Raw genomic sequence first — 26081 nt, forward strand, 5'->3', positions numbered from 1 at the left:
TTTTTTAAGTTTAATTAAGATAGTAAATATCAGTATTTAATTTTCAACTTAAACTTTAATTAAAAGAATTTTTTTTTACGTTTTACATTTAATATTGATATTTTTTGTATAATTTTAATTTTTAGATCCTATTTTCTTTACACTTCCCATTTAATTTTGATCATTTTTGCCTTCGGTGGTGAATAAACTTTTTTATGCCGCCTGACGAGTGACTTTTGGTTTCTTGCAAACCAAGTTGCCCGAAACATTAGCATGTTCAGTGTAGCGAATATGTAATATTTGTCTATATTAGTAAAAATATTATATATTTTATATAATTTCTAATTCTATGGTTATAGTATTGTTAAGTTCTATAATCAACTTCATATCAATATATATCTCATTTTATTTTGGCTTGATTATAATTAATATTAAATTACATTATCCTGTTTAATATGTTGCTTATAGATTATTACTATTACTTTATTATTTCAATGTTAAAATTCATTATCTGTTCGTTATTGTTGTCTTCATCTTCGAATTTGAATGTTTTTAACTTATTTTATTTGTTTTTTTATTTTTAATTCTTTAATTTTACATTTTTTTTAGAAATTTTTATTCCGTATCAAAATAATTAAATGGCTATACGCTATATATTATTATTATTATTAATCTCATGGTGTCAAAAATATTTCTAAAACAATTGTATTTCAAATATTCGGTGCATTTGAATTCTTTCTACAAATATAAATGATACCAATTTGATTTATTTTGAAGATTATATATTTTTTTTTCTTTTAATCAAAGTTATGTTGGATTAGATAGAGTATTTTTATGCTTTTTATTTTTTCTTTGTTTTTAGGAAGCTATGAAATATAGAGATTTATTTGTGCCCCAAATGGTTCGGGCAATCTGTGATAAGCATCCAGAAGTCCGCCAAGCTGCTTCTTATGGAATTGGTGTGATGGCCATGTATGCCGAACCTGCATTCCATCCTGTTTGTGTTGGTAAGACCGTTTTAATCTTCCACTCTTTCTCTCCTCAAACTTTGAGCTCTATTTTGAACCATAAAATTGCATAACCGAATTTATTTTCATAAAAATACTCCATCCAATCCAACATAATTTTGATTAAACAAAAATAATTATAATCTTCAAATTTATTTTCATTTCTCAGGTATTTTCTTAATAGTTATTGTTTGTAGGCTTCTTGATATTCTACGTTCAACACCGTTTCTTCATATCAATTATCTTCCAGTGAATATTTAGAAAATTAACGTCTGTGTTGATGATATCACTCTCTATTCTGATGGAAAGTGTGGCATATATGGGTTAAAAAAAAAAAAAAAAAAAAACTTCCTGTAGAAAGCAGTGCCTGAGCTGAGTGTGGCTTATGGTTTTAATTAAAAAAAAAAAAAAAAATTAGAAAAGAAACAAAACATTGCATGGTTGCGACATCCTTTTCATTTTTCTTAAAAGATCCAAAAAAGAAAAATGAAAGGAAACCAGATAATCAAGTGTCATTCCCATATCCTGTGGTGTCAGTTGATAAGTTTTCCCCATAGTACTTCTCAAAGAGCTTAGAGACGAATGAGGAAGCAAGAGTGACAAAAAAATCATTTTCCCTCCAAAACTTAAAGGGATTATATTCTCAGATTCAGAAGATAAAAAAATATATAACCGCAAAATAACCTCCACAAGAATTTCCCAAGATTCCTGGTGATCAAATAAGTATATAATTGAAAAAGTAGAAGATATTTACCAACATCCGTAAGATGCCACAAATGTCATAAATATGAACATCATAAAGAAGTATATAGAAGGATGAAAATGTGTAGGAAAAGAAACCAACCACACGACAAAAAGAATGCCAAAAAATGTCAAAACTCCAATGAAAACCATTTGATTTATTCTAAAACATGCAAAATAAAGTAAAACGTAAAATTAATATATCCTAGCTAGAACCAAGGAAAATTATTTAATCTTTTTAAACAGATAAAAAAGATGAAAAAACAAACACCACATATGCAGAAGTTACCCCAAAACAAGCCCAAAATGAAACGACGACAACTTATTAAATAGACTATAACAAATGGATAAAATTTCAAGAAAACTTGAAAGACTTATATTCAAATATGAATAATAGAACAAAAGAAACAACAAAACCAAACAGAAAAGGAATAAATGTACAAGAAATAGAAGAAAAAATGCTACTAACGCGAGTATCAGATGTTAACAAAAAACAAAGTATGAGCATTAAAGAACCATCCAAAATACAAGAAACTGATAAGGACACAACACAAGATTCTACAACTTCGTAAAGGACGAAACTGAAAACAGTACAGCTCAAACCAACTAAACTACAATAAAAAAAAAAAATAAAATAAAAGCAAATAAATAAGACCCCCCCCCAACTCACACACACACACACACACACACACACCAAAAAAACAAGCTGACAACGTTACTACCAAAACACATTCAACTAAAAACCAGAACACTAAAACTATAATCTCTTCGGGGTAATAGTCAGTTAACATACTTCCTAACTTCTGGTGTGTTTTCTACAGGAAGTGGTGACAAAGCAAATCAGTTCTTTCACTTTTTTTTTTACTCATGCCTATATCTCCTCTGCGCATGGACTCTTTTTTTTATAACATTTTCCTAATCATTCTTTTTTATCTAATAATCATGGAAAAGATTTTTTTCGGTTTTAATTTAATTAGGAATTATTTTTTTATTTTATTTATTTATTTATTTTTTATTTATTTATTTTTTTCTAGGAATTATTGAAAACACTTTTTACAATTTGTTTTAAAGACTTATTGAAAAGATGTTTAAAAAATTTTAAGTAATGAACTACAGCAGAACCCCAGGATACGGTGGGCCCCAAGATAGGTTTTTTTGGGGTTTTTTTAAGGTTACAATGTGGAGTACAATGTTTTCCTGGCCCCTGGTTATGGTATCTGCCCTGCTTTATGGTGTTATTTATAATGTTATTTGATTATATGTGTATTATATACTGTACTGTATTTTGTTACTGATTTTTTAATGCCTTATCCCGGAGTTCTACTGTATTTATTTAAGGAAGCAATGCCAGCCACGGAACTGTGCATCACCAAAACAATAATGAAAGACTTATTAGACAAAACTTTGAACACATCTTGCGGCAAACTATGAAAAAAAAAATCAAACACTCAGGATGAACAATAACCTAAATATAGTTTGCTTCAAGAAACCTACTTCAAGGAATCTGATACAATGTCTTTGTATGGGATATAACATATATAATAAAAATTCCATTATTCAAAGAATAACATATGTGCAAAATTAACTTCAATTTTCTCATTGTTTTATACGGTTCCGAGCAACACCGGGTAGCCCTGCTAGTGTATAATAAAACCAATGACAGTAGACTAATAAGTGATTCTACAATCCTAAAAAAACAAAATCAAGTGAAATTTGGGGATGTAATGATTGCAACTCAACCGTTAAAATCACGTGAAACAGATCTAAGTATGGTAAATAACATCTACACTTGCATACAACCACAGATTTAATGTCAGCCAAAAACTGCATTAATAAAATGTAAAAACAGACAACCATGAATGGGTTAAAATTTCCCAAGAACAAAACGTTATGCATGTTTTTTTGATAAAATAAAGCTACGTCCTGATTCGCAAAAAAAAAAAAAAGCCAACATAAACCAAATATTTACAGTTTATTCTCGATAGTAAACTGAATTTCAAGACCACATGCGTAAAAAAAAAATGCGTTAATGTATCAACATGTATACGTATCGGCCAAACAAGACTGATTCACATTATTAGCCTTAGTTTAATAATTGCAATGAAGAATGTAACAGTGTGTATGGACATGTGGATGAAAATACTAGCAGCAGCCGTTAAAACTTGTATGCAAATTAGCAAGTACACATCATGTGGTCGAGCAAAGGAAGCGATTGGACGTTTTTTTGGGGGGATGGGGTGCGTAGAAAGAAAAAAATTGCACCACATGACAGGGGGTAGGAAGAAAAATGCAAGCCGGGTGAGATGGACGCGTGACCCTATGGTAGTGCACGGCACTTTTTAAGCCGGTGTTGAGACGGCAGGATTTTGTTAATGAACAGTATATATATATAAAAAAAAAAAAAAGGCATTGTTTGGAAATTAATAAATGCTTCTTTTAAAACAGAAAAGAAATAAAAAAGCTAAACTTTTGTTGATCCCCCGACTTATCGGAGAGGGACCCATGTTTTCAGTAGCTTCCATGCATCCGTTAGTCCAGACTATTGCCAGGTAACCGTCCATTAGCTTTTCCTGAAATTTTGCTACAAATTTTATTTCATTAAATAGATGTGCACAGTAAAAACAAATTTTTCTGACAAAATTCTCGTTGCTTCCCCAGGGGCACATGAGGTCAAAAATGACATGTTTTGCCCCATAACTTTTTATCCATCCATTAGATTTTTCTGAAACTTGGCCAAATATGGAGCCCAATATTCTTAATATAAATCAAGTATGGATGACCTTGGCAAAATTCTGGTTTGCAACCCCAGGGACTTTTAGTGCTAAAAACGCTCCTTTTCTGGCTTTTTTCATATTTCTCAACAAAAACTTGATATATCTGACTATGTAGTAGTTTTTCATGGTGGTCAACTCAAATATACATGTGTTAAGGCCTGAAACTGCACTAGTTTTCCATTTACACTGGGATTCGGTGTATCCAGGGGCTCAAGAGGTAAAAAATGACACTTTTTGCCTCATAGCATTTGATCCATCCATTAGATTTTCCTGAAACTTGGCCAAAATGTGGAGGCTAGTATTCTTAATATTAATTCAGTATGGGTGACCTCTGGGATTTTTAGGGGCTTAAAAAAACATGCCTTTTTGTAGCTTTTTTTTTTTTTTTTTTTTTTTCATATTACTCAAAAACTTGATATGTATGTCTATATAGTGGTTTTCCATGGTGCTGAATTCAAATATGCATGTCTTAATACGTGAAACTGCACCATTTGTCCATTTTCACTAGAATTCAGCATTCAAAATTGCAAAAAATGACACCGTTTACCCCCCCCCTAACTTTTGCCCCATCCATTATATTTTCCTGAAACTTGGCGAAAATGTGAAGGCAACGTTGGCCCTACACTTCTTGCACTCATCATTTCTTCACTTTTTTTGTGGTGTCATCTCACATGCAGCATCAGAGGAGGACTACGCACACACGGCTTGTTTCTTTTCTTTTTTTTTTTATTCATTTGTTTCTTCCTTTTGGGGTGGTGCCGGGCAGAGAACTGTAACATGGTTAAAAATAACATCCACATAAGAACAATAAAACTTATATTCATCAAATACGAAAAAGATGCAGCAAGTATTACAAAGTACAAAATATGAAGAAAAAAAAATATTTCAAAATATGTTGTTTAAACTAATTTGTATAAGTAGGTTTGAAAAATATACAAAATAACAGCTGACAAGAAACAAATACCAATTAACTTTGATAGAAACTTTATTTTGTCAAAAAAAAACAAAAAAAAAAAAAACTTTAAAAAATACTCCCACACAAAAAAAAACATACCAAAATTTAAAAATGAAATTATGACATGTTAGAAATAGTTCAATTCTGTAAAAAAATAATTTTATTTAAAAAAAAGTTTGACTTGAGATGACTTTGAAGAGTGATTAAACATCAACAATTAAATGTTTGCAATACAAATATCAACAGTTAAATAGTCTGAAGAAAGCCGATTGAAATTTTTTTTCTTTGATGTAGATGTCTACTATCTGGGACATAATTTGCAGGATTACTACATAGGGAGTTGAGCAGCAAGATGTCTGTTTACATTACACTTCTGCATGTATAGTCAGGGAAACCGGAGCCCAGAAGGAATTCTATAGTCTAGCAGTCCTAGGAAAGAAACTATTAAGAGTAGAAGGCTTTCTTACATCTGGAGATTCTGTGTAGGGGTCGGATTTATAATGATATTTGATTTTGAACTGGAACACCCATTCCCACTCCACCTCACTTTAACTTATAAAAATTCTGATCTTCCATATTATCATTTCATTATTTTTCTTCAGAATCCTTACCAATTCTTGTGGAGGTAATTCAACATGCTGATTCTCGAGAACCCGATAATGTGATGGCCACTGAGAATGTCATTTCAGCTGTAACCAAAATTTGCCGCTATTGTTCGAACCATGTGAATGTCAATGATATCTTGCCACATTGGCTCAATTGGTTGCCGATTTACGAGGATGAAGATGAGGCCGAACATATCTACGATTATCTGTGTGATCTCATTCAACAGTAAGTGATCAGTTCTCTCCCTTTGACATTTCTTTGGATAACTAATCTTATATGAACTCTCTACAATTTTGATGCTTATTTAAAAATAAATTGATATTTATTGTTTGTGCCTGTCATGTCTAAATAGGATTAACCCTTTATGATCTAGTTAAACTAATTTGTTCATTCATAAATAAATGAATATAACTAAATAAAGTGGGAATTGATTCAAACACGCCTTGTACGTATTAGTTCAGTATCTGGGTAGATGCTAGATACCTCCTCGATTGCATTACTTATATTCTTACATTCAGTAGGCCGCCATCTAAAATTAACAAATATTTTTTAATCAGTGACTTTATAATTCAGGTTATAAAGGGTTAAAAGTTTTTTGTTTGTTTTAATTGTTATTTTATCAACGTGAGCCGTGAAAAATAAGTCCAAAACCTTTTGAATTATACAAATGCTATCAGTGGTTCAATAGTTTACAAATTTATAAAGTGCCAAAATTTGTGCTTTTATTGGACATTTTTCTTGAGTAATTCTTTAAAAATGAACTTGCCCAAAATACAACTTTAATCATATGATTATAACCATTAAAAAAAAAAAAATAATTCAGTAATTTCTTCATTTATTCTTTTGAAACTTGCATCAAATTATATGCTCTTTTTGTTTATGTAGTTAGATTTTATGTCTTTTATTTTAAGCCATGAATTATTTGAGATGTGCAAGGTTTAAAACTGATGTATATCGTACAGATTGTGAATCCATTCATGAAAGTATATCATTCACTTGGTTGAAAACACTGGGAAGATAGTATATGATGTCTTCCATTAGAATAGATTTTAGATGAAACCAGAACTTCATTTAAAGAAATACTTTCAAAATAAGCCCTGATTAAATTCTTTCAAACATGGCAAGTTAAAACTTAACACTTTTTATTTTATTTTTTATTTTTTTTAAAAAAAAAGAGGATAATAGTCTGCAATAAATAATACTCCTCTCAATAATGAATTCCAATAAAATAATATATGCAAAAAATATATATTTTTACTGCTGACACCAAATACAATAGCAGGCCCCTCCTCCCTCACATTTGCATACAAATTTAGAGAAGGATTTAGTCCAGGACACGCACAAGAATAATGGTTCTACATACCCAGAAACATTATCTTCATTTCGTGATTTTTACATCTGCCGCATCCATTGCTTGCCATACAAGATGGTGATGGATTCTGATGTTGACTCCTTGAGTTTTAGATTCCTAGCCAGGTAGTTCTGAAATAACTATGATGAGGAAAAGTTAGGCTCGTTAGGTCATTATTGAAAAAAATGTCTCCATAAATGAGATAAGTATTTCTTAACAGAAACTGAATCAAAATACACTTTTCTTGTAAAGAACATGGTTCAAGGATAAAAAGAAAAATCTAGTTTTTGCTTCATTTTTTTCAAAATATACTGTAAGGCCACCTGGCATTGCATAGTTGTAAAATAAATTTATATTTTAATTTATGCAGGGTTCCTATTTATATTATAAAGCCAATTAACTAATGATTATTATGCACACATTTGTAAAAAGTTCCAAATAAAAAATAAAATGTGACTTGGGACCATCAGTTAAAATCAAAACTAAAACATATAGCTTCTCAGCATTATTCATTACCATCTGAGCTAAATATAAAAAATATCCTGAACAGAAGCGTGTGCTCTATCCCAACTATCATCAATGGACCTGAGGTAATCTTGTCAGCATCAGACAAAGCCAAACTCTTTGCCAAGAACTTTGCAGCTAATTCTATCCTTTGCGACCAAGACCGCCAACCCTCCAATATTTCCTCCTGTATCAGAAAACATGCTATGTGATATACATATATCTGTATGTGATGTTGCCAAGCTAATCAACAACCTTGATTCCAGTAAAGCAACTGGCCCTGACGGTATTCTAATTATAGTACTCAAAAAAACTTCAACCAGAACTAGCGCCCATACTTACAAAACTATTTAAAAGTTGTCTTAAGGAGATTAGCTTCCCATCACCTTGGAAAATCTCATCAGTATGCCCTGTATTTAAGAATTCAGGTGATCGCTCATCCCCCTCTCAGTACAGGCCAATAAGTCTCCTGTGCATCATGAGTAAGTTGCTGGAATCTGTGTTAAATACAGAAGTAATCAACCATGTCAACAAAAATAACCTTCTTAGTGACACACGATATGGTTTCCGTTCTTCTAGATCTACAGCAGATGTGCTTACAGTTATATCATAGGATTAGTGAATCTCTCGACGGAGGCAACTTTTCTAGGGCAATTGCTCTTGACATAGCAAAGGCCTTTGATAGGGTATGGCATACAGGTTTACTTCACAAGATCTCTATCTATGGTATAGCTGGAAATGTCTTCTCAATTATTAAATCATTTCTTTCTGATAGGTTCATAAGAGTAGTAGTTGAGGGGCAAAAATCAGAAGCTCACAATATTAATGCTGGAGTCCCTCAGGGGTCCATCCTGGGCCCAACTCTTTTCCTGATCTACATTAATGATCTTCCAAATCACATCCTTACATCATTTGTAGACATTTATGCTGGTGACACTACCATTTATGGTAGCACATCTAAGACAGTAAACGACCAAGTTCTCTCCGATTCTCTCTCCTCTGATCTTAAGCACGTAGTACAATGGGGAAAGGAGTGGCTGGTTACTTTTAATGCATCTAAAACCAAGCTTCTCTCTTTACATCATCAACATTCTAATCCACATTTGGCATCAATTAAAATGAATGGCTCTCGTCTTCAGGAGGGCTCAAGTTTTGACAAGCTTCTGGGCTTGACCTTTACTCCTGATCTTAAATGGAACACGTACATTAAATCAATTTAATAAAGAAAACATAGCGAAAAAATTAAATGAAATAACTAAGAAATTTTTATTTATTTTATTTTTGAAAATTCAACTAGACTGTAGTTTCGCATAACGATTTAATAAACAAAAAAATACCATAAAAATTAAATTACCTGTTCCATCTCTGCATAATTACCAAAAGAAAATGAAATAAAAAAAAAAAAGAAGTAAAAACTTTTCTTATTGTCTTCTTAATTATTAAATCATTTCTCTCTAATCATGGGCAAAAATCAGCTCACAGTATTAATGCTGGAGTCCCTCAGGGGTCCATCCTGGGCCCAACTCTTTTCCTGAAAGATTAATGATATTCCAAATCACCTCCTTACATCATTCATAGACATTTTCTCTCTGATTCTCTCTCCTCTGATCTTTATCACGTTGTACAAAGGGGAAAGGAGTGGCTGGTTACTTTTAATGCATCTAAAACCAAGCTTCTATCTTTACATCATCAACGTTCTGATCCCCCATCTGGCACTAATTAAAATGAATGACTCTCGTCTTGGGGAGGCCTCAATTCTTGACAAGCTTCTGGGCTTGACCTTTACTCCTGATCTTAAATGGAACACGTACATTAAATCTGTTGCCAAGGCCGCTGGAAAAATGGTGGGATCCTTCTATCAATCTAGTAGATATCTCATTGCTGATGCAATTCTGTATCTATATAAAAGCCAGGTACGTCCAAGGATAGAGTACTGTTGCCACATCTGGGCAGGAGCTGCTAGAAAGGACTTGTCTTGTCTTGATAGAGTTCAAAATAGACTTCGTAGCCTCGTAGGAGATGTCCTTTTTTCTTCCATGCAACCTTTATCTCAAAGAAGAGATGTTGCGAGTTTGTCTCTGCTTTATCATTATTTTCATGGAAAGTGTTCGACTGAGCTTCAATCTATGGTCCCTCCTCCCCAAACTTTCACAAAAAACACTCGTCTAGCTGAAAACACTATCAATAATTCCCCCCACTCTTTATCTGTGCCTAAACCTAAATGTAGATTCCATGAACAAATCTTTTTTCCGAGAACTGCACGCCTGTGGAATTGTCTTCCGATATGGTCGCCCTAGAGCACCCACTTTGAAGAACGACCACGAGCTTAAATTTACTGTTTTGAAGGATTGAAAGAAAACCTATGTTGACCATAGCAAAGAATTCAAAACGGTCTGGAAATTATCTTTCTAGATATACAATATCTAAACGAATGAAAGAAATGGGATTTTTTTTCCTAAAAGGTGTGCAAAGAAGCCATTTTTATCTAAGAAGAACATCAATGATAGGAAGAGGTTTTTCTCGTGTTATGGCAAGAAAGATACAGACTGGTTCAGGAATATTTTCTGGTTAGATGAATCAAGATTTTGTCTTGTTAGTGATGCTCTCGAACGGTGCAATTGAAGAACTGGAGAAAGATTTTCGCCAAGTTGCATAAATACAACAGTTAAACACGGGAATGGAGGGATAATGGTATGAGCAACTTTTACTGCAGCAGGAGTTGGGGAACTTATTAGATGTGAGAAGTCAATAATGCAAAGGAATACATTCGAATATTAGAAACAGAACTGTTACCAAGTATCCAGAATCTGGGAATATCCCAGAACATTATTTTTCAACATAACACACACTGCTAAAGTCACAAAGAAAATGGTTTTCTGATAATTCAATTAATGTGATATTTTGGCCAGGTCAAAGCCCCGATTTAAACCCAATCGAGAATATTTGGTCCATAATATCTTGTGCAATGGCTGGAAGAACTTTTTCGAATAACAAACTGTAGGAAGCTGTGCAAAGCGAATAGAATAGCATCTCTTCTTTGCAGTGTTCCACTTTGGTTGAGAACATATCTAAAAGGATTAATCTTTAAAGAAATCAAAAGGGAATGTGATTCCATACTTAGCATTTATTAAAGTAGATGTCTTGTTCTGTGTTCTAGTCTCGTTTAAGTTTACTTGTTCAATTGTTCATTGTTCAATATAGCTTTTAGTGCAATAAAATTTGTTTGGCCTCCTTTTTTTCTTTCTTTTTTTTTTTTTTACTCATGAGTGTATATCTATTATATATATAAATCCGTAATCCTGTCTGTTTTTGTTCACAATTTGATTAATATATACAAAACTTCCTGCTGAAAACGGTTATCTATATAAATTTTATTTACTATAAGATTTTCTATATAAATAAATAGCATCACGATCAATATATATATACACTATATTGAAGGCAATGTACATAATAGAACTAATCTAATTTGCATATTATATTAAAGAAAATCTTTTTAAATAATTCGCTCAATTAAAATTACTGATTATAGTAATGTAATTGATGTAATTGTTCTATTTAAGAGTATTATTTAAAGTTAATTTATTTAAATTATTTTAATTCAAGTTATTTTGTACTATTTGCTAAACTGGTACATTTTAAGTAATTTTCACTGATATTTCACTTCCGGTTATGAACGGATATAGTTTTTAACCAAATCGAGAGATATGATAAAATGATTTGTTTTAATTATTTACTTTCTATAAATGTAAAAGTTACAAATATTGATAAAAAAAAAAAATAATTAGGCTAAGGATGATTTTATTTTTCGACGAAATATTTTAAATCGTTAGCCCTCTATTAAAGTCTCGGCTATAAATGTTGATTCATTGTAAGGTGTGAGCACGTTTACCAAAAGGTTAAAATTTATTTCCTATGGACGATTTTAAAATCATTTTTCAACTATTCACTTGACTGTCTGAATTTTATTATCGTTTCCATAATACTTTGAAAAAGAAACAAGGTAAAGTAATGCTTTTTATATCAGATATATTCCTACGCATTTTTTTTTTTTTTTTTTTTTTTTTCTTCGATTTTCTTTTGAGAAAGATCTTATGTTTTCCTGTCTGGGTAATTGATTTAGTTGATAATATATATTTGTGTGGGGGAGTTTCGACGTAATTATGGGTTTTTTTTCGGGGGGAGGGGGTGTCGCTTTATGTCTCAGCGTCACTCAAAGAAAAATAATTGCAGAAGTACAAAAATGCGGGTGTTTTTATCTGTTTAGTACTTCTGCAGTTTACGAACCGTGCTATTTTTTAGATATGATTTACAAGTGTAATTCAATTTTTGCCGTATCTTTTGTTTATTAAATTTTTATGTGAAAGTCCTTCCTTTATTAAAAATGGGGTACTTTTTATATACACAACCAAGCATAGTTTATCCGCAAAAAATCCTAATTTACATTTTTGGGAGCAACACAAACTGAAAACGGACCTGTACAGTTTTTTTTTTTTTTTTCTACGTAATGTAGAACTTTCGTTTACATTTTTACCAGTGGTACAAGAAATGTCGTTTACCCAGAAGTTTTGGTTTCGAACCTGTAATTACATAAATATTAAAAGAATGCCAATTAGTATTGTGCAATACAAATATATCCGTAGCAGCAAAGCTCGGGTAAATCGGCTAGTATATATGTATATATATTTTAGATAATTGCACATCTTTTCATTTTGATTATTTGCCTTTTCAGGAATAACATGATTATCCTCGGAGAAAATAATAGTAACCTCCCTAGAATTTTTGACATTCTGGCCACAGTTTTCCAAAAGCAAGTTTTACCGCCTAAGTGTCCGGTTTATAATCGAATTTTGGACATCCTCAGACATGTGCAAGTAAGTTGATTTTTATCCCCCAAGTCTGAAAATATATTCCGTTTTCCTGCTTTCCAGCTGACTACAATATTGTTATCTTCAAGTCCAACGTAAACAAGTTCTTGATGAACCATTCCACTTGTTAACAAATTTACCGAATTTCCATTACTAACAATTACTATATTGTCCAACTGACTACTGTACACTCTTAACTCTTATCCTCGAGTGGTCTCTTGGTCTTGATAAGTGGTTATGCCTATGTCTAAAAAAATAATTCTTTTGTTTTCGTTTCCTTTTTTTTTTCGTTCTTTTTAAATCTGCATAAAATAAAAAAATAGAACCTTTTTTTTTTTTTTTTTTTTTTTTTTTTAATTCTTATGCCCAAAACAATAAGCAATCATTGCCGCATCGGCATTCACCTGTAGGGACGCCCCAGGCGACTAACAGCTAGATAATTCCTTTTAATGTTTTTCTGAAACTTTTATCACAAGATTGTTAGATAATCAAAACTGCCCCTTAAATTTGGAGAAAACTATTTGTTTATTTTTACGCTAGTTTAATTTTTAATAGTAGATCCCCCACCACCAAAAAAACAACAACAAACAAGCAAGGTTCATCACGTTGCTTCATTCTGCAAAATTCTCGGGCAAAAATATTGCATTCAAATCTATATGTACATAGCGAGCAATCTATGTACGTATAGACTGCTTGTTCGTTGTTTTTTTTTGGTGGTGGGAGATCTATTAAAAATTAAACTAGCGTAAAAATAAACAAATAGTTTTCTCCAAATTTAAGGCACAGTTTCGATTATCTAACATTATAATATTGTGATAATTGTTTTAGAAAAACAATGAAAGGGATTATCTAGCTATTAGCCGCTTACGGGTGAATGCCGGCGCAACAGTGAGTGCTTATTGTTTTGGGCATAAGAATTACAAAAAAGAAAAACTGATTCTATTATTTCCTGCAGATTTCTAGTATTTAAAAAAAATAATTGTTATAAAAAAAATTTAAAAATTTCGACTGATTAAGTTCTATTTCGAAAAAAAAACAAGAAATTTTTACTTTTTTTATTTCATTGTTTTCTTTTGGTAATCCATGCAGAGATGGAACAGGAAATTTAATTTTTACGGTAATTTTTTGTTTGTTAAATCGTTATGCGTAACTACAGTCTAGTTGAATTTTCAAAAATAAAATAAAAAAAATTTCTTAGTTATTTCATTTCATTTTTTCGATATGTTTTCTTTATTAAATTGTTACGTGAAACTTAGACTAGTAGAAAAAACAAAAAAAACAAAACAAAACAATAACAACAAAGGTAAATATGTGGTTTAACACCATAATAGCCCCAACCAAAAACAATTATTTCTTTAGGTTTTGGGGTCGTGGACAACGTATCTGATGTTCAAGTCCATCGCAAATTTACTGTTTGCATGGTATTAACACTTAAACCCTGGGACTACGCACGAGCGCATAAATGAATTTACATTAGGTCAACCTCCACACTTTTCTTTAAAATGATAACAAGTACTTTTCCTGATATTAATGCATTTATTATCCAGTGTATTGCGTGTTGTTTTCACTGGGGGAGGCATGTGTTGTTTTTGTGCGTGGAAACAAGATATAAAGAAACGAGCGCATAAATGAATTTATTACTGTTACTGACACAGTTTCAGCAGTCTTTTTTTTGTTTTTTGTTTTTTGCTTGGCTGTACAGTCGACGCGATAATCTCGTTTCGCTTAAATGTGCATTCCGTTCCATTTTTTACATTTGTTCACGGCCGCTATCCTGTGGACATCTCAAGTCAACCTTGCCAAATATAAATAAATATTTCATAAAGTGATATACTTTTATAAGTATTATAATATAATACTAAAAACGAATACAAAACAGTGGAAAAAAAAAACACAACTGAAACAATAGCGTTTTATTTGCTCACACCGAGTCAGTATTCACCTAATCTTCCGTTAAGCTTCTTTTTTTTTTCCCCCTATATATTTGACATATTACTAAAAACCGTTTTAGAATATTTTGAAAGGTATTAGATAACTGCTAGTCGCCCGAGGCATCCATACTTGGAAATGTCGATAAGACTGTCTGAGTATTTCCTTTTGACTTGTACTTTATTTTTTTTTATTTTTTTTTTTTACAAAAATGTTGAACGAAAAACAAAACAAACAGAACAAAAATGCGAATGGTCGAAAACTCAACTTAGTGTAAATTACTAAATATAATTCCAATTTTATTTTATGCAGATCTGTTATTATATTTTACAAATTCTTAAGAAAATATCACTTGTCTGAACATTATTGTATTTTCTTTAACAATGATATATATATATATATATATATAATTTATAAAATATATGTGGCGATTAAGCTACACTGAATATTCCGCATTTCATCTACTCAAGGACTCTTCAAGCTTATGCGCCTATATATATATATATATATATATAGCACATGATAATTTCCACTGGCAAACCCCGGAAGTGGCTTTAAAGAAGTTGCATCATAATCATCAGTAGCAATTAGACGGACATAAAGTAGGCGTACATTAAAAAGTTTGCAGTAGAGCCAAGAGGGTGAGGCTATCTCGGTCATATTTTGTTTAAAGTCAAGTGAATGCTACACAAGGACTTTAAGCCGCCAAATCAAATGTTGGTTTTGACTCATTTAGAACTAAGTTGGTCAAGTGTGAGAATGATTTCATTAAGGCCCGGTTTTGTGTCCTTGCCCTCTTCCCAAGTTTTTTAAATTACCCCAATTTTTTTAATTTCCCATACAAATCCCAATTAAATTATAGATTATGATGTTTGTCAGAGATAAAGGTTTCCTTTTAAAGTTTTTGGAAGTGGTATAGTTTGCATAAAGTATTCAAGCTTGTTTGTACTGACAAATCGCCATACCTGTCATCGTCTAGGGAGAAGGAAGGGGCATCTTTTTGATAGAATTTGTTTTTACACTATAAATAATCATATCGCCTTTACTCTCTTTTGTATATTACTTAATATGGGTTTTAAGTTTCATTGTGGTGATTTCTTTTGATAATTGTAGAAAGATAGGGCTCAGTGAGAGTAGCTCAAATCAATTTGCAATTGTTTGTCATGACTGGCTTTTTCTCTTCGGCTTTGTGCCACATTTTTGTAATTCACTTTTGTAATTTTTTTATTGAAAATTAATGTTTACCATATCTTCAATTAACTCAACTTTTTTTTTTCTTTTAGACCAATGCTGATCTATTCAATGCCTGCATCATGACATTGTCTGACTCTCAACGGAATGCCCTGTCAGCAGCGCTCAGTGCTCCTCCTGTTGCCATTGACAACTGAAAAAGATGAAAAAACAAACTTCCTTTTTATCTTTTTTCATCTTTTTGTCTTTGCCTTCTCTGAAAAAGTGAAAACCTCATAAGACACCAATTCTCTCTCAACCCCTCCTCCCCCTTCTTTGCATTTGATTTGCTATTGAATTTTTCAAATGTTTTTTTTTTTTCTGTTTTTACTGGACAGCAAGAAGAAAAAAGCGCCAACCCATTCTTCTAAATATTACATGCTGTTACCTGTGAATGCCTTTCTGCAGATAATTTTAGGCTCCTCTCTCTCTCTACTCTCCTCTGTCTCCACCTCTCTCTCTTTCTACCCCTCTCTCTCTTTCTCTCCACTCTCCCTCTCAACACCTACTTTTATCTGCCAATCTCCAGGTTCTTTTATGCTCTCTTCAAGCCATCTTTGCTTACACATAAAATCTCGATAAAAAAAAGAAAAAAAAACTTTCTCGCTTGCTGATACTACAGTAGTGCCCCCCCCTTTCAAATCTTCTTAACATGAACATTGTTATAACTCTTCTATTCTTTAAAGATACCCCCCTTTCCTCTCCAAAACACACTCTAAAGCAACATTTTTTTATATATATATATAAGTTGGCAATGTGGAGTAGGTTCCTTTCTGCTGCCCCCACCCCACTCGCAGTGTGTGCGCGCACACACAGACACACACACGTTCCTTAATATACAAATTCATTCTTTGTGCTGCATGAATGGACTGTCCACGGAGTTTGTTAAGACTTTAAACAGCAACAAACAAAACCGCAACTCCCCTCCCCTTCCCCCTAAGCCAAGTATTATGAAGAAAAGAACAAACTCGACTCAAAAATAAATATTGACAAATTGTTTAAAAAAAAATTTTTTTTTTTTTTCTTTTTTTTTTACAAATTGTACTAAAGTCACATTTTTTGCAGCAAATCTATGGTTGGTTTGTGTGACTGACAAACACTGTTTCGATCAGTTTTTGTTTGCATGGAATGATTCACATTTTAAAATAACTGACACGAAAAAAGCTTTTAAAAATGTATTCCATTCAGTGTGTGTATGCATAAAGGGAGGTAACTTTGCTTAATAATTGCATGTAGATGTTAGATGTTTCTACATTTACCTTTCATGAAATAATGGTCTGAAATCAGAGCACAAGAACAATGGATAGATAAGTATATGTCCCCTTTCATGTTGGAAAGCATATGAATTATCACCAATTGTTCAAAATCCTGCAGATATATAATCAGCTCAATAGAAGAGGAGTCGGACGTTCTAGAACTAAAGAAGACTAAATAGAAAGCAAATGAAATGAATACAAGATCATTTACATGAGTTTCAAGAAATCAAAACAGTAGCGACTTAGAATTGTGTGCAATCGTTTGATATATATATATATATATACACAGAACTCCAGGATACGGTGGTCCTAGGATACGTTTTCTTCAGGTTACGATGTGGAATACAATGTTTTCCCTGGTTACGGTATTTGCCCTGCCTTACAGTGTTATTTATGTTATTTGATTATATACATGGGTATTATATACGGTACTGTATTTTGTTACTAATTTTGGGTGTGTACTAGATAAAATTTTGCCATACAGCGATTTCACTTTATGATCGCAACCCCAGAACGGATTAATGACGTATCCCAGGGTTCTACTGTATACATAAGGTTTGTTCATATATAGTCTCTTCATTGGGTTGGAGGGGTAGGGGGGGGTGAAGCCTGGTTTAAAATCTAATCAAACCATTACCATTTTGGATTTCACATGGAATTGATGACTACTTCATTTTTTCCCCATTACAACCGTATTGCAGAATCTAATTAGAAATAATGAATATAGAGAAAATTCTAGAACAACTTGAGTAATGTTATTTGACACACAGCTTTTTCTAACAAACATACTTGAAAATGTGTTCAACAATTACTTTTAAGTCTTTATTTACTGTAATATTATTTTAACAATTATTTACCTAGTCCACCACCTCGTAGATAATAAACTTCTTTCCGACTGACAGTATAGATTAAGGCAAGTCCCCTCTACTGCAGATATCCTAACTAATCTCCGAACGTATATACCACGCACTGGATAAGACAGGAGAAGCTAGTCAGTTGCCCTAGACATAATCTAAAGCTTTTGATAAGGTTTGGCATGATGATCTTCTCATGAAATTAAATATGGTTTTACTCGACAAATACTTAACATAATCAAATCCTTCTTAGTTAAGAGAAAAATCCAGATTGTTCTACATAGTCATTAACACAATGTGATATAAATGCAGGTGCGCCACAAGGACTGATTAAATGACATCCCTGATAAAATTTTCTCTAAGATAGGTAAATTGGCTGATGACACCACGCTCTATAACAAACTCTAGGAGAAAATGAATAAGCACATCTAAGAAAATAGCCATAACCTTAAAGGAAGTAGTGGAATGGGGCTGTAAATAGACAGTAACATTCAATGCTACTAAGACTGAACTTCTTGCCTTTAATAATTACAAGAAACCTCAGTCACTAATGATACACTACCTCCAGCAACATGAATTAGAACAAATTCACTGAGATCATTGCCAAGGATGCTGCAAAGAAGGTCGGCTATTTCTACCAGGCTATAAAGTTAGTCTCACCTGCATGGAATATTGTTGCCACATCTGGGCTTGTGCATCTGCCACTAGTCTTGCTCTTAGACAGGGTTAAAAAAAGTCAACCAGATAGGTTGAAAAAGCTCCAAGCTCTTGTACCTCCTCAATGTAAACATCTCTGACTAACCTGACAAGTAACAAAATCCTACCCCTTCACTGTAGAAAATCTACTCTAATTGTTTCTTCTTTCAAACTTCTAGACTTAAGAATTCCCTATCAGAGATCTGCCTGTACTGATGTGCAGAAGTTCAAGTCTAATGTGAACAGACGTCTTGTTGCTTAACTCCCTATATACTATATGGTTCCAAATAGTAGCGGCTTACGTCAAAGTGGCACAGTGCCTTGTTTGGAGTTAAATAACAAGAAAAAAATGTAATATCATTTAAATTCAATTTTGGAATGAAAAATTTATGTTCATTTCTACATTTGTTTTTTTGTTTTTGTTTTTATTTTAGTTCAATGATGACTATCATGGACCGTATTTAACTTGATACGTACATAAAATTCTTGTTTGTTTCAGGTTTTCATTCTGAAATTGGAATTAAATATTATACATGATGTTATAAATCATTTTATTTATTTATTTATTTATATATATATATATATATATATATATATATATATATATATATATATATAAAGCTTAATTATTCCTAGGAAACCTTGAGCTTCTAAACAACAATTTTAATCTGTTTGTAAAATTGATCCTAAAGATATTCATTGCATGTATTTGATATACATATTGGTTATTAATGTATTGATTTTGTGTGTGTGTTTAACATATCAATAAACAGTTTAATAAACATGGCAATTCTGCAAATGAACAACTAACCTCAGTTCTGCAAAACGTTCTTTGCATATAAAAGAAACATACATTCAGTCTTATTGCTTTGTCATTACTTCTGGCTGTTAGTTCGCACTCGTTTTGTGGACACTGGAATAAATATCTCCGAAATCAAGTAGCATGCAAATTAATACAAAGACAATATCTCCGTTCCAGTTTTAAGTGTATGTAGCTTTATTCTTGGCTGCATGTTGGATTGAAGCAGCCAAGTCAATTTTTGAGGACTCTGTTCCAAACACTCTTGTTGATTGATTATATTATTTGAGCATCTGTCGTCTCCACTTCCCAAATATGATTCACTCTAACTCCTTAATTCTTGTTATTGTATAAGCTGCTTTCTTTGTTCCTAAAACTTTGACATCTCCCAAATTAGACAATTGCATCATCTTTGACTGTTATTGTTGGTAATGATTGTTTCAAAGTTGTATCTTCTAAAATTCCCCCAGCTTAGCTCTGTAACTTGCATATTTAACTAGTTAACCTACTCTATTATTGTGTACCATAGGGCCCCAATCAGTTATAGCGAATGTGAAATTCTCCCCAATCCATTTTGCATATTTATTAATAGAATTATAAAATGTTTACCCCCCACTATAACATACTTTGCGATTCCAAAGGTTCTTTATGCTAAATTTTGTTTCAGTTTGGCCACTAGATTTTTAAGTGAACAACTAAGTATAATATTTTAAGACTGGTTATTCCTCATCAAGCATCAAGTTGGGATTGAACTCGCTGATATTGTATTTAAATAACTTACTGTGAATGAAATAAAACAGCTTTGTCTGTTATGATTAAAAATCACATTCACTTTAAGAAATTAAAATGTCTTTCAACCACAAAACAATTTTTAGTTTTTTATGGCATTTTGAAATCCGTTTTTGTATCATTTTACTGTCATGTTTAAGTTAGAAAAAAAAAAAATTTTTTTAAATCTTTTTGTTTTTTTAATTCTATCTGACCTTCTATTCCACAAAAAATCAAAATGTGTCTGTGATGCTCTGCATAGTTATTTAATTATTTGTAACATTTGTTTGAGATGCGCCAACAGACCGGATGATATCCTGACATTTTGGAGATGAGAATTTTTATTATTTGGACTAGTGTTCTCATCTTTAGTTTTAGTTGCACAACATTCAGATTCTTGAGTTTGACAGAAAAATTCACTTGAAGAAGGTCGAAGGTTACATCGACTGAAATGTGTGAAATAAGATGAGAACAGGAGTCTGAATAATACAAAGAATACGAATCTTCTGACATGTTTCCAAATTGTATATTTATTGTAAAATTTTAATCTCTTGCTTTTTTTTTTTTTTTGTCTCCCCCATACAGAAATAGTAAAGTCTTGATGAAATGAATTTATGAAGGGGAAAAACATTTCACTTAAAATTACCTAAAATTATTTATTTTCTGCTTCTAAGTACATTTTCCAAAACCCCCAAAAAAGTTGATTCCCTCCTCTTCCAAAAAAAAAAAAAATGTATTTTGGATTTAAAAATTTAATATAAAATTCTTTCAATTTCAGATATCATTTTCTCTTTACTTGATAGATTTGAAATGTTTTAATTAAATTAATGCAAATTATTAAAGAAAAGGATCATTTATTTTGGGGGAGGGGGATGGGATTTTTTTTTTTTACTGTAAATGATTTAGTGTGTTGATGTCTCCTGTTTTTAAGTAAAACTCTTAACTACAAACTTTTTACGATCATAAATGTTAAATCCTGGTCACGGCACCACTAATGTAACCGTGCAGACTTTTGTCCAAAGTCACTGTTTCTATAAGTTAAATGTGATTCCCAAATGCGCGGGATCATGAATGCAACATTGTCTGTTTCTGAATGCCTGAAATGTATTCAGGCATTCATTGGATGTTGAAGTTTTAATTCACAATGTATATAGACATAGTGGACTGCATGTTTTGAGTGGCAACGCAATTTTCACACCAACTGGAAAGGTCTGGTTTGTTGATATCTGAAAAACTGAATTAAAAAAAAAAAAAGCAAAAAAATTAAGTCACTAGTAATCGTTTTTTAAATCAAAAATAATTATTAGATTAAATATTGTAATATATATTCGGTATACAAAGAAAATAGTTATATTTTTCTGATTTTAGAAAGACCTTTCTGGGATTGGCATAGTTATTGTTTTTCAACATTTTTTCTAAGATTTCTCAATGAAAATTGGGCTATCAATATCAATCCAAAGTCCAGGTAATTTTGCGACTGACACCAGCGTTGATTAATCAGGAAATGTGAAGGAGACACTTTATTACTTGCTCTTCTTTCTTATTGCGATTATCAACTTTTCTCCGTGTTATCTTCCTCATTCACTCTATTCTAACCCTAACCCCCTTTCCTCTTCCAAAATGAGTGTTGGTCTCTCATCACTTTTCTAAATTGATAATCTTTTCTCTCGTTTCCTTTTTCTTTTTGTTTACTGAAATAACTTTTCTGTTTATCGTAGAATTGTTGATATAACTGCGAGAATTTATCTTTCAATAATTTGTCAATCACGCTTCAAATTGTACTGTGTGACCTTCTGTTTTACCAGCTGTTTTTCTCTTCTCCCCCCCCCCCCCCCCACACACACACAACTTCTTGCCTGGGAATCAAAATTATGCCGTTTTCTCTTATTCGATATAAATGAGAATTTACTAGCAAGGTCATTCAACTTTGCCCAGGATCACCACACCTCAAGTTTTCTGTTTTCATTAATTAAATATTGTCCAACAGATTCAAACCTTTTCTTTACCAAATAAAATTATTTTTTGACCATATACTCATCGTAATAATTTTTTTTTTTTTTCTCAAGAAAATCATTTTTATTTAACGATAGTTTTTTGTGGAGGAATATTTGAGAATCTCTCCTTGTGTTAGCATGCATCAACTTTTGTGTTGGAAGATAAACAGTTTGATGGCAATGACATGTCGCCTAAAAAAAAAAATGTTTGTAATACATAAAGAAAAATTTTTTAAATACAAAAATTAAATTGAAAATATAGTTTGTTTTTTTTGTTATAGGGGCGGCCAACTTTGAATTAAAATAAATCACAGAAAAAAATATTTGGTTCATTCCAAAGATTAATTTTTGGCATTTACAACTGATAGTTGCCAAATCTGCAATTAATGAACATGAAGTTGTCAATTTAAAGTTTGCTATTTCTTTAATTTTCTTTAAATCAGAAACAAAAAAAAACACCCTGTGATTGATACACCACACAAAAAATAATTTACTACAATGTCGTCATAGTTTGGGAGTTGTGATTCTTTTTATCACAGCAACATATTCCAACAACAGTTACATTTATAAAAATAAAAATATTTTACGACATTGCCTTATCCTTTAAACTGACATTCTCGTTATTTTTCTGATTAAGTCATCGAACAAGCTTTGCCTACTAGTTCTTTATTTAAAAAAAAAAAAAAAAAAAATCAGCTTAGAAACAAATAGCTATGCACTTTAAAAATTGCACCAAATAAGAAGTCTTTTGAATTTACCAATATATAAAGAACTAGACTACAAACTGTTAAAATCGGAAATGTATATCCAAGGGAGATAACTCTAATTACTTTGAATAAGTTTCTAAAACTAGCAAGTGGAGAACAGTGACATTTTTATTTATTTATTTTTTTTTTTTACATAGGCATCGCCACTTATCAAGGCCCAGAGACCACTCGAGGATAAAGATTAAGAGTGTACAATAGTCAATTGGACAATATAGTAATCGTTAGTAATGGAAATTCGGTAAATTTGTTAACTTAAGTGGAACGGCTCATCAAGAACTTGTTTATGTTGGACTTGAAGACAACCATATTGTAGTCAGCTGGAAAGGAAAACGGAAGACAATTCCACAGACGTGCAGTTCTAAGAAAGAAGCTTTGTTCATGGAATCTGTTTTGATTTAGGCACAGATAAAGAGGTGGAGGGAATTATTGATAGTGTTTTCAGCTAGAAGATTGTTTCTTGTGAAAGTTTGGGGAGAGGGGACCATAGATTGAAGCTCAGTCGAACACTTTCCATGAAAATAATGATAAAGCAGAGACAAACTCGCAACATCTCTTTTGTGAGATAGAGGTTGCAGAGAAGAGAAAAAGACATCTCCCACGAGGCTACAAAGTCTATTCTGAACTCTAATAAAGGCAGGACAAGTCCTTTCTAGCAGCTTCTGCCCATATGTAGCAACATTACTCCATCCTTGGACGTACCTGGCTCTTATATAGATAGAGAATTGCATCAGCAATGAGATATCTACTGGATTGATAGAAGGATCCGACCATTTTTCCAGCAACCTTGGCAACAGATTTAATGTACGTGTTCCATTTAAGATCAGGAGTAAAGGTCAAGCCCAGAAGCTTGTCAAAACTTGAGGCCTCCCCAAGACGAGAGCCATTCATTTCAATTGATGCCAGATGGGGGATCAGAACGTTGATGATGTAAAGATAGAAGCTTGGTTGTAGATGCATTAAAAGTAACAAGCCACTCCTTTCCCCATTGTACCACATGCTCAAGACAAGAGGAGAGAGAACTTGGTCGTTTACGATCCTAGATGTGCTACCATAGATAGTAGTGTCATCAGCATAAATGTCTACGAATGATGTAAGGATGTGATTTTAAAAATCATCAATGTAGATCAGGAAAAGAGTTGGGCCCAGGATGGACCCCTGAGGGACTCCAGCATTAATATTGTGAGCTTCTGATTTTTGCCCATCAACTACTACTCTTATGAACCTATCAAGAGAGAAATGATTTATGGATGGATGGGTTATTTAATCAGCATATCAACCTTTGTGGGTCATTTAATGCTGGGGGTTTTTTTGTTGTTTTTTTTATTTTTATATCAATCCCTGGGCCATTCAATACTGAATCTAGTCATTTTGGGGATAGTATTTGATGTTGTATCCAGTTATTTTATAGGAGACTTTTATTCTTGAAGCTCTTTGTATTTTCAATCGTTAGTTTGTAGCTTTTGGTTTGGTTGTTTTATAGTGGATTTTATCATTTTTGTTCTGTCTTGCAGGATGCTTTTGCAGAATATAAGGTTTTTGCGCGTTATATTTTTTGGAAGAGTCCTATTTCTTTAATGTAAGATAAGATTTTTCTGGTGTTCTCTTTGAAGATTATTTGCAGATCTATTTCTTTATAGTGTTTTTTCCTATTTTGTGAAAGATCTGTGCATTCAGTTAGTAAATGTTTTACAGTAAGTTGTGCTTGACAGGGAATGCATTAGGGTTGAGTTTCTCCTTTTAGGAGGTAAGAATGGGTTAAGTGTGTGTGACCTATTCTAAGTCTTGTTAAAATGACATTTTGTTTTCTGTTTGTTTTTTGATAATCCTACCTCCTCTCTCCAAGTGTGGGTTTTATATTGTATAATTTGTTATTTGTATTTTTATTCCATTGACTTTGCCATTTCCCAAGTATATGGCTGTTGATCAGGGGTCTAATATCCGTGTATGGGATCCTTTACCCATCAAGGTTCAACTTCATTGCCTCCTTAGCCATAGCATCGGCTCTTTCATTGCCCCTGATTCCCATGTGGCTAGGGATCCAGGTGAATATTATTTTCTTTTGGTTGGTAATGAGATTTATTTTGTTTAGGAGTTTGATAATTGTGGGGTTCTCTTGTTTTCTATTTTTTATAGCTGTTAAAACGGATAAGGAGTCAGAGGATATAATGAATTTTTCTGAGTTTTCTTCAGCAATGATATCCAGTGCTAAATCTATGGCTCTGGTTTCAGCACTAAATATAGAGGCTTCATTCGGAAGTCGTTTGCTAATTGTTGTATTGTTGTAGGTAGCTGCACATCCAACTCTATCGTTATCCTTCGAGCCATCTGTGTATATGTATGTATAGTCAGAGTAGCATAGCTTGATATTTTCAAGTTCTTGAAATATGGCAGGATTTGTTTTTGATTTTTTATTTTCGTTTAAGTTCAGCATTACATCTGGTTGTCTCATAGTCCATGGTGGGTTTTCGGATATTACAGAATGGTAGATATTTGTTATTGGAATTTGAGATTCTTCTATACTGGTTTTCATTCGAAGTCCGAAGGTTTTTATGGCTTTTTCTTTTCTGTAAAATAGGTTTCTATATTTGGGGTCAAAGGTACATTGATAAGCGGGGTTTGTTGGGCAAGACTTTAGTTTCAGGTAGTATTGTAAGCCAAGTTTTTCCCGTCTGAGCTTCAGGGGTGCTTCGTGGGCTTCTGCATATAGGCTTTCTTTGGGGGATGTTCTATGTGCTCCCAAGATGAGTCTTAGTCCTTCATGGTGAATGGGGTCAAGGATATTTATGTAGGAAGGCCTTGCTGACCCATAAATGAAACAGCCATAGTCCAGTTTCGAACGAATTAGAGTCCTGTATAGTTTTAGGAGCGTTTGTTGGCCTGCTCCCCAGTCTGTGTTAGCGACAACTCTTAATAATTGTAGTGCTTTGTGGCATTTCTGCTTTAAATATCTCAGATGGGGAATAAAATTCAATTTTTTGTCAAAAATGATCCCTAGGTATTTAT

General features: G+C 32.5%; 1 protein-coding gene across 1 annotated transcript in view; it reads left to right on the forward strand.

Annotated features, from left to right (window-relative positions):
* The window catches only part of LOC145297507 (importin-5-like), a 109297-nt gene extending 92344 nt beyond the window's left edge, over positions 1 to 16953 (forward strand). Inside the window, exons 25-28 of the mRNA XM_080143407.1 lie at positions 842 to 986; positions 6059 to 6287; positions 12650 to 12791; positions 15998 to 16953. Of these exons, the coding sequence (XP_079999533.1) occupies positions 842 to 986; positions 6059 to 6287; positions 12650 to 12791; positions 15998 to 16102 (621 nt within the window). The 3' untranslated portion in view covers positions 16103 to 16953. The remainder of the gene's footprint in view (positions 1 to 841; positions 987 to 6058; positions 6288 to 12649; positions 12792 to 15997) is intronic.
* Positions 16954 to 26081: the final 9128 nt, after the last annotated feature.

Source organism: Euprymna scolopes, chromosome 18 (genome assembly GCF_053919585.1).
Source record: "Euprymna scolopes isolate OS-2025 chromosome 18, ASM5391958v1, whole genome shotgun sequence".
NCBI lineage: Eukaryota > Metazoa > Mollusca > Cephalopoda > Sepiida > Sepiolidae > Euprymna > Euprymna scolopes.